The sequence below is a fragment of the Montipora foliosa genome, chromosome 6, assembly GCF_036669935.1.
Source record: "Montipora foliosa isolate CH-2021 chromosome 6, ASM3666993v2, whole genome shotgun sequence".
NCBI lineage: Eukaryota > Metazoa > Cnidaria > Anthozoa > Scleractinia > Acroporidae > Montipora > Montipora foliosa.
In genome coordinates, this window is record NC_090874.1 from 64,356,205 (window position 1) to 64,366,204 (window position 10,000).

A 10,000-nucleotide genomic window follows, 5' to 3' on the forward strand; every position below is an offset into this window, starting at 1 on the left:
GGCGCACCATCCCAGATGACCCACTTGACTATCACTTTTATTATCATATCCTGGATGGTGACACAGCAGGACATCCACCAAAGATACTGTCCTCTAAGGCTGATAAGTGGTTGTATAATGAGCAGTTTGACAGAAAGAGCAAATCTTGCTTGCATCTGATTGCAAAGAGTAAAAACAAGGTGATTATGGGGAGTCAGGGTGGTTTAGTGGTCATCAACCATGCCTCCCACCTCTGTGACCCAGGTTCAACTCTGGCCTCGGGTTGTATGTGGGCTGAGTTGCAGTCGATCTCAATCTGACTCCGAGGGTTTTTCTCCGTGTACTCCGGTTTTCCCCCCTCCTCAAAATCGACTCCCGGCCTACTCCATCAGGCTGTGGTGCTGTGCTCCGAGGTCATACATGGGTCGTGTTCAGGGGCCGAGCGCCTAGCCAGCAGCACAGCTCCTTCGGTCCAACCTCGTTGATCTGTGTCGTTGTGGTACTTTGCGATGGCGATTAGTAGCGACAACTGTTTATTATTATTTATTACAAAACTTAAAATATTTAATCAATAGGACATTTGCATGATGATGCCATTTGACTACAAGTTCCAGAATCCTTCAGGTTTCACTTGTCTCATGTTAATTAGAGCTATTGTTATTTTTATCCCACTGGGAATACAAAATTTAAATATGAAAAGAAAAACAAACTGAATTGTGGTAGTTGTAGTCAAATGACGCCTTCGTGAAAATTGCCTATTAATCCACTGCTTTTAAGTAATAGATAAAATATGAGCGGGAGACTTTTTTCGCTCGCCGTTCTAAAGCCCCTAAACGTGGGACGCAAATATTTTATCTTGTGAAATGAAACAAAAATTGTCAGGCGGAGAGTGTTAAACATGTTTTAAACTATCGAAAAATAGTAAAAGTTTTGTATGTTGTTAGTAAATGAATCTTCCCTTTTTTTTTAGGATGCATTGCAGCACCCTGTGGTCCGAATGTTAATCAAAACAAAATGGCAGAGTTATGGGCACTGGTTTCTTTGGTAAGCGGCACATTTTCACTTTTGACCGGGCCCAATTTGTTCAACTTTAGGCTGCATAACTTTATCACAATCCAGAGTATAAATCTCTCCTCAAAATTAGCAGTCATCCCAGGTGACCAGGAAATTTACCGGACGACTAGTTTTGAGCAAAATGAAAAGCTTTGTTGCCTGAAGAAAAAGCAATGGACAACTCAGCCAAAAATAGAAAATGAATTAGTTAATAATGTAAGCAGCACCTGACTCACTTGTCGCTTTTCTATTGTCAATGTCCGATAGTAGTGTGAAGTTAACAACAATTAACTTGAGCAGCTGAGCATTTTTCTTTGTTTTGAATATCTGTAGCTTTTGGAAAACATTGTCAGAAAGGAAAATGTATGCAATGGATATCGCAGACACCATTTTGAAAATGCTAAACATTAACCCAGACAGTTCCACAAAAAACTGCAGTCATGCACATAGAACTATACGATACTCAAGCTTCAACACCATGTGATTGCATCTCAGCACGGCGTGCATTTAATTGTATGGAGGTTTCCCAATGGGCAACCAAGCATTTACCAGGGCAACGAAATTTGCTGGTTTAGTTTCTGGGCTTTTGAAAAAGGGACAACTTGGATTTGTTTTTTTAAATTCAAGCACTATACATGTTGAATGTTAAACTATGACTAATTAGTGCTTTCAAACACTGACCTTTACTTTGACGTGCTTTGAGTCTATACTATGGATAAGGTTATCTGCCCTTTGAACAACTGAGGCCAGATGTGTAATAGATTTTTGGTTGAAGAGCTCAGGGCAAAACCCTCCTGTTGGTCCTTTTAATTTTGTCAAATTGAGACAAATTAAAGTTAAATAAATGGTGCAAGGGTTTTGCACTGTGGCAAGACGTGTTGTGAAAAAAAGTTTATTATTCTCCTTCACAGCCTTCAAGGAATGTGTTATGTCATTTTTCTGTTAGCCTTGTCGTATTCACTGATATTTGGGTCAATAAGAGCCGAACCAACTCACTACAAAGGTGCTGCTGATGTTGTGCGTGGGTTATGCGAGATTCTGACCTTGCTTATGACAGTCTTTTATATCTGCGAGGAAGTCAACCAAATGAGAAAGTAAGCAGTAGTTGAGTTTTATAATTTGCTATTTCACTTTGGAACAGTCACGATGACATCCACAGAAAGCCAGGCCACAGATTCATTGTTTTAGATTCAATTAAAATGATACCCTTTTGTTGCCCATTCAGAAAGATATGAAATTTCATATAGGCATTGTATTCTTGTACAAATACTTTGGACAAGGAAGTAACTTGAAGAGAATTGCACAATTTGAAAAAAGAAACAGCGTTTTACAAATAAACATTCACCAATGGGCCATTTTCAATATATTAAAATTCAGCTTGAAAGAGAGGTTTAGAGGACAAAGACAATGGAAAGTGGATGATATGCAAATATCTTTCACGTTGATTGCAACTTGTTTCTATTGTTTTTCTCGTCTCTTCCTCACTATCAAGCTGAATATTGATATTTCGAAAATGGCTTATTACGGGATACATGTAAATTACAAACTTACAACGGCGGCTCCGTACCCTTCCCCCTCCCCGATGAAAAACGTTTTTCATCGCAGGGGGAGGGTACGGCTACACGTAGGCTAACCATCTCCCAGATAGCTTGATAGCCCAGTTGGTAAAGCAATCACAGCGCATGCGCAATCGCACGGTCATGGGTTCAAATCCCATAAATTTGAGCCTGGATTTTTTCAGACTTCTTTCTTAACTGCTAAAGTTGCTCCAACCTCGTACCCAGGGTCTCTCTTCTCTGCCTGCTTTGTCGTTGAGAAGGCAGAGAAGAGAGACCCTGGGAACGAGGTTAAAGTTGCTCAGGTCATCAACTGTGATGTTCAATTTAACCGAGAATTTAAGTGGCAATTAATTTCCTATTCTAATATAATATTGCACTTTTTTCGTCTTTCAGAGAGAGGCACTCCTACTTTCATGAGTGGGTGAACTTGTTTGACTGGTTGGGCCTGGTTTTAATCTTATCTATTATTCCTTTGCGGTTTGCTGATCGTAGTGAACAATGGATGGTGGCCTCTCTAGCCTTCCTTTTCAATTTTTTACGGATATTCAAGTTCTCTTGTGCGACAAGGTAACCTTGAGACCACCTATGTCTAGAAGAAAATTTGCATTTTTGAGAATCGAACCGAATGTCAGTAAATGTTGTAATGGTCGCCCACTCCTAGGGGCCTCTCTTATGTAAAGCCACGTTCTCACGTTGTTGTAAGAAACATATCTTTGAACTGCAGAAAGAAGGGTTCATTCACCGAAGTAAAAATACAACAGTTAATCTGCTCCATTTCGACAATTTAGATCCTAGCAGAATGGCGGGACAATTGTCACATAAAGGTAGTTTATCCCACTAGTGGAGGATCTCATAGCTCAGTGGAAGAGCATCCGAACTAGTAATCGGAAGGAAGATCGTAGGTTCGACTCCCGCCAAGAAGCACTCGGATTTTTCCGATCATTCCTTATAGCTCAGTGGTAGAGCATCCGAACTAGTAATCGGAAGGAAGGTCGGAGGTTCGACTCCTGCCAAGGAGCACTCGGATTTTTCCGATCATCCCCTAAAGCTCAGTGGTAGAGCATCCGAACTAGTAATCGGAAGGAAGGTCGTAGGTTCGACTCCTGCAATGGAGCACTCGGATTTTTCCGATCATCCCCTATAGCTCGGTGGTAGAGCATCCGAACTAGTAATCGGCAGGTCGTAGGTTCGGCTCTTTCACAGAACCTTTCGAAATTTTCTGAGTATCCCGAGTCAATATCGATAAATAAACCAGAAGCGTGCTAAGATTTTACATGATGAATAGTTTCTTGTGTAGTATAGCACTGCACTGGCATCGTAGAGGTCATTGATTCAAATCTCATTCAAGCTTCCCTTTCATTTCGCTTAAGGACGGTGCCTACTAATTCAAAGGTATTTTTGCGCGGTTTACTGAATATGCGGGAAAGGCAGACATTAACAAGTGTTGTTGACATCCAAAAAGAAAATTGGGGGTAACCACGCATTTTTCGAAGATAATTAATCAACAATATTTGTAAAAAGCTCTAAAATACAAAGCAATGTATGGCGTTCTTTTCCAAATTCAAGCTTAATTACTGGGTTGCCTATGGCAAACCAGTCGAGGTCTTCGTTTAGTTTGTTTGTTTTCTTTTTTTCTTTTTTTTAGTTTTTTTTTTTTTTTCCGTGTCGGTAAAAGTCTTGCCTGTCACTCCCCTGGTAAGTGGTGTCTTTGTGCATAGAGCCTTCTACGCGTATGTTCTTAGGATCGAGAGGGTAGTGGAACTGCGTAGATTTCTCTGGTGGACACAGTAGAACCTGCAATGGCGTCGAAAGTCATGTAACGCGAATGGCGTTTTAGTGGATCCTTAAACAAAATATACCCTTATGGAGCTCAATAATGGAAAGTCAGTTGGATAAACTAGGCAGGAAGCTCAAAAGCGACGAGTACTGGACTTCGACAACAATCTATCGCCCGTCGAGACGAAATCAAAGTGAGCTCTATTTACCTGAAGTACATGGTAATTTGACACGATTGAGTTTCTTGTCTTCACGCACGCAATGAAATAGGAAGAGGTTTTCGCCTCTAAGAGCAAATATGTTGTTAGTTTCAATAATTTTTTCGCTGGAAAAGGATTCTGTGGTATTTTCTGCCTTTGTGAATTATAATATCATGTTGTGTATTGAATTTTCGAGCTTAAGGTTGAAATGTGATATGGGAGAAGTTTTTTAGTATTGCTCTGTAAGCAGGAACGGTTCACAGGCCTGTTGGAAGCGTGCTTGAGTTTCAACAAAATGAGCCCCTAAATCAGTGAAAACTTGTGACGCAGATGAATAATAAAGTAGCTGCTATTTCCAAAATGATGGAATTACCTGGTGATAAATAACGTCGTACGCGTCTTGGAGAGTAAATTTTGACTTTGCATAAATAAGAGTTGGGCGATTGTGATCTTTGTTTTGACTTCGCTCATTTCATTGTCAAACTTAATAACACTTGACTGGAAAAGAAACTTACAAAAACCCGGTATCTTGCCATCATTTGACACAGATGCTTTACTGTTTGGCGAGTAAACATGCCGCGGTAACTTAATCACGGCGCCCGCTGAATTCCGGCCATGTCACTTTCGATTTTGCAATTCACTTGAACGTAGCAAAAATCTCCCAAAATGTTTGTCGCTGATCGTAACTTTTTATATTCTAGCTATATTCACGGTTCAAAATTAATGTTGTTTTGATGTCGTAAATATTTTATTCTCGATCGACCGTTCGGGAAACTTCCTTCTGCTCTTTCTGAAAACTGTGTATCAATAGTTATTTGCTTTTTCATCAATATTTGTTTTGCATAAAGCAAGCTAACAAGATCTGTACCTTGCTGAGTTCGCATTTGTTAGAGTTAGTAGTATTTTCGGTCCGATGCTTCTGTTTTATGAGGGGAATGTTGTCTTGGTCTCCCATCCAAACAGTAACCCCGCCCGGCAGGGCTTAACTTCAGTGAACTTTAGTATTAGAAAGCTGTCAGATGCTCAGAGGGCACACTTGTGGTAAACAGAAGTTGTGAGGGAACTTGAAAATTATCAACATGTCAGCCCAGAAGCCAATGTTTCTCGCTTCTCCTTTATTTGTTGTTCTTCAGAGACTGGAATGCTGTATTTCAATACCACACAATTCAGTGCCTTCTGATTTTCTGTAGCACGTACCACAGGCAACCCAGTGTATGCTTCACAGAAGCATCTCGTTATCTCTGAAAAAATGCGTGGTTACCCCCAATTTTCTCTTTGGATACCAAGAGCGCTTGCTAAGTTCTGCTTTCTGTGCATAGTTTTAAACCGCGCAAAATTATCCCTGTATTATTAAGCACCGCCGATAGGAAATCCGAGTATCTCGAGATGCGCAGAACGTATGCGCAATAACAATACTAGGCACCGTCCTCAAGTGATGTTCACACCTGTTATGGTCTAAAACTCGCCTGAACATTGTTTTAACAAAATTAAAGTACCAGTAATCACTGCTTTGTTATTGGAACTTGTAGCCCCGGTTCTTAAGTGAGAAAACTCGTTGGAACAAATTGTTTTCGCTTCTTCTTGATTTGCTGTAAACGAAAGGCGCGAGTTTTCGGCAGCCAGTGTAACACTGCGAAACCTCTCCGTAGGCACATTATTTTTCTGACTGGAACTTTCAAGGACTAGTATGACTGAAGTTTAAATTGCAGATTATGAGGCAAGCTTTCCTTGAAACTTGAAGAAGTTCCCGTTTTTCTGGATTCGGTTATTTTTGTTTCACAATTTTGAAAGATTCTAATCAAAACACCAAATTCTCTTTTTTTCAGAACAACAGGCTTGTACACGAAAACATTGGCAAAAATCATTAGACAAGACGTCACAAGATTCATGGCCGTTTTTGCGGTTGTATTTTTCTCATTCTGTGGTTCTCTTTTCTTGTCTGCTCGCTCTTCGAAACAAGATCAACCTTTCAGGTATGGCTGGACAAATTGAACAAGTTCACTGAATGTTTGACACTCGAAACCTAGCGTAGTCCTTCTTAAAACTTTCTCACCCTCCATGTACCAGAGCGGAATTCCATTGATTGATCTTATAAACAAACACATTTATCTTGGAATATATTGCTGCGTCAAATGCTTTCTCAGTGGGGACACGAAAATTTGGTTACATGAAACCATTTGATAAAGGTCTTTATCTCTCAGATAGTACGCGCGCTGTGATTGGCTGAATTGTCGGGATATATTCCACAGTACGGTCCGCTGTACTGCCCGCTCAATTTGAAATTTTATAAAACATTCTCTAGCAACTTCTTTCTGTTGTATATATAACTTAAACTTGTAAAACCGTTTGAACCTTGCAAGCAACTATTTAAAAAAGCCAAGAAGATTTATTCATTTTTCGGATTTTGACGCGCAGTCGTTTTGGCAGTTGAACCTTTTGCTTGTTGCTTTGCTAGTTTCTTTCCCGCACTCCTGATTACCTCGGAGATATAATAAATATCATACTAACCTCGTTTTCTTTGTCCGTACTGAATGTTATGGATCCTCGTTTTTTCCGGTGAGGTTATGGGCCCAAGCACGAATCAACGGGAAAAACTCGGTCCATAACTTACAGTACGGACCTCAAACTCGGGTATTGAGAAGTATAGATTGAACACCGCAAGAAAGATTTATAAGGTGGCCTTTCGCGCGGTCTGAAGAAGGCAAACGCATTTTAGGAATTGCGTTCAAAACTGCGAAGATCGTAGCTACACTTGATTTCGCATCCACAGTTCAATATATGATTCATTTCATACATCATCACGGGAACTTTTGAACCCACAAATGACCAGCTCCCAGCATCAGCAGCTTTATAGCTCAGTGTGTTGTTTGTTTTGTTTCAAACCCCCGTTGTCGTCCTGAATTTTTCAGGCTTCTCTACGCAGTTGCTAAAGTTGCGTTCATAACTACGAGGATCATAGCTACACTTTAAGGGGGGGTGGCTTGCTGAGGACGCATTTCAGTCAAAAGCCCTATAAGCCCAAAAAGCCCAAAAGTCCATATAAGTAACTTGTTCAGTGGAAATCTGACATCACTTCCATCCGAAGACTCATGCGCAACTAGTCCCAGTCCTCTGCCGTGCGTTTCAGTGAAAAACATGTAAGAACTCTCAGGAAACGAAAGGAAGAGGCGGTTTTTCTCACAGGATGGGACCCGTCCCATCATTTTTCGCAAACTGTAGAATGGAATTTCGATTGGGACAAAAAAAATGGAACTGATATTTTGAAAAGTGTATCAAAGGAAGGCCTTATGACGTCACGTTTTTTTGAGGAATGATTTCTCTTAAAATCCATGCTGCAGATTTTGTGTTACAATGTTTTGATACTGTTGCGTTAAAAATTTGTGAAAAACATAGTTAACTCGCCGAGTTTTTGGTCATGTGATTTACCAAATATGATTGTGAGTCGAACCAGACAAAGAAATGTTAAGTAGGCAACTTTCACGATAATGCCATTTGACTACAACTAACAGAATTCAGCTTGCTTTTCTTTCCTTATTTAAATTTTGTATTCCCAGCGGGGTAAAATTAACAATAGCCCTAATTAGCATGAGACAAGCAAAACCTGAAGGATTCTGGTACTTGTAGTCAAATGACGTCATCATGCAAATGTCTTATTGAATACACTTGGCGAAAAAGGATAACTGTAGAGTTAAAGGGACTCGAGAAATGACTATTTGAAGGAGTCCATACAGACGGTTTGGTAGTTAGGAACCACCCCACCCCCCCCCCCCCCCCTCTCCCCCGACGACGTTGGTAAGGACAATTTGTTCCAACAACTTGCCTTGTAAAAAGATAAAAACAAACCGGCTTCAGAAACGGCGGGAAATTTTTCCACACGCTTACAAACGCCGTCGTCTTTACTGCCAATATCTTGAATTCAAATTTCTACAGGAGGGTGACCCGGGGCTATGACGTGACCCAACGGCATCGTCGTGCGAACGTCGTCGATTCGTAAGCACTCTAATATCATTCATGATTGGTTAAAAGAAAAAAAAGCACATATTTTTCGTGCCTGCATACCAATTAACAATTATTCGCCGAAGGCGAAGTGATTATCGGGGAATATTCACCGAGACGAAGTCGAGGTGAATATTCACCGATAATCACTGAGCCTGAGGCGAATAATTGTTTTTAGTATAAATACACAGAGAAAAAAAAACATCTCAACGCGAAATCATCGTCACTTACAGTGGCAAAACGACTACTGGCAGCCATTTTGTCCTTCGAGGTGATTATCGGCTAATCACCTGTGTATTTATCCTAAAGACGTGTACTCACCAAATTTGAGGTAAGGGATGCAGGGATAGCGCATTGGTGACCGAGAGCACTCGCCTCCCACCAATGTGGCCCGGGTTCGATTCCCAGACTCGGCATCATATGTGGGTTGAGTTTATTGGTTCTCTACTCTGCACCGAGAGGTTTTCACCGGGTACTCCGGTTTCCCCTCTCCTCAAAAACCAACGTTTGACTTGATTTGCGTCAATTGTTGATTTCAGTAAATGCAGTGTGTGTACTAAAACAATGCGACTGGTTAAACATCCCTCACTATTTACGACCATTTCGGTTCACATATTCATCAAACTGATAAGTGGTGTTTTATTTACTGCTAATTCTGTCTCTCTTTAGTGGTTTTGAAGCTGTTTTGCTCAGTGGTTTCCGAGCGTTGTCTGAACAACAGCCGATCGCCGAAGATTATAGTGCCTTCAAGTAAGTCTTCCTAAAACCAAAGGTTTAAAATACCACCTGAAGAGCATTTTATACTGTGAGAGCTGTACCAATAGCGTGTTAGTTTAGAGCGAGTTTCAATCGAGTGTCGTAAAACCAAAACCAAAATAATTACTGTGGCCAATCAAAAAGGACGGAGACAATCCAGTAAACCAATGAAAACTCGGAGCAATTTCACGTAGCCGACACAAAGCGCGGGAAAATGTGCACGCGCAAGCCACGATTAGTTTTGGTTTCACTTCTGATTGGTTGAAAAAATGGCGCGAGAACTTTGAACCAATCACTGAGTGAAGTAATGCAAAGCCAAAGTAATTAGCTAATTACTTTCGACACTCAATTAAAATCGCTCTATTCACAAGACACTGTGTTGACCATTTTACAGCTGTGATAAACAGACCTAACTCCGAAGAAAATTTGTGAGTTGTCAGGTCCAATTCATGAGGTCCTTTTTCTAACCTAGAAATAACCCTAACGCTCTCTGTATTGCTGTGAATACGTTAATGGCGTTTTGAATATAAATACAGTATCACGTAGGACCGAGTGATATCTCCTTCGTTGTTGGCGGGTTCAACATTGTTTTTTGTTTTATCTCTTGCAACAGCTGGCTGTCAATCTTGTTGATGTTAACATACATGGGGACTGTGGTTGTTATTTTGTTAAACATCCTCA

At 40.6% G+C, this 10,000-nt stretch overlaps 1 protein-coding gene across 1 annotated transcript in view; it reads left to right on the forward strand.

The window, feature by feature from the left end:
- The window catches only part of LOC138008138 (transient receptor potential cation channel subfamily V member 4-like), a 25,127-nt gene that overhangs the window by 8,712 nt on the left and 6,415 nt on the right, over window positions 1–10,000 (forward strand). Inside the window, exons 5-11 of the mRNA XM_068855358.1 lie at window positions 1–179; window positions 950–1,023; window positions 1,944–2,126; window positions 2,985–3,158; window positions 6,394–6,540; window positions 9,233–9,313; window positions 9,933–10,000. The exon at window positions 1–179 is cut by the window's left edge and continues 112 nt beyond it; the exon at window positions 9,933–10,000 is cut by the window's right edge and continues 107 nt beyond it. Of these exons, the coding sequence (XP_068711459.1) occupies window positions 1–179; window positions 950–1,023; window positions 1,944–2,126; window positions 2,985–3,158; window positions 6,394–6,540; window positions 9,233–9,313; window positions 9,933–10,000 (906 nt within the window). The remainder of the gene's footprint in view (window positions 180–949; window positions 1,024–1,943; window positions 2,127–2,984; window positions 3,159–6,393; window positions 6,541–9,232; window positions 9,314–9,932) is intronic.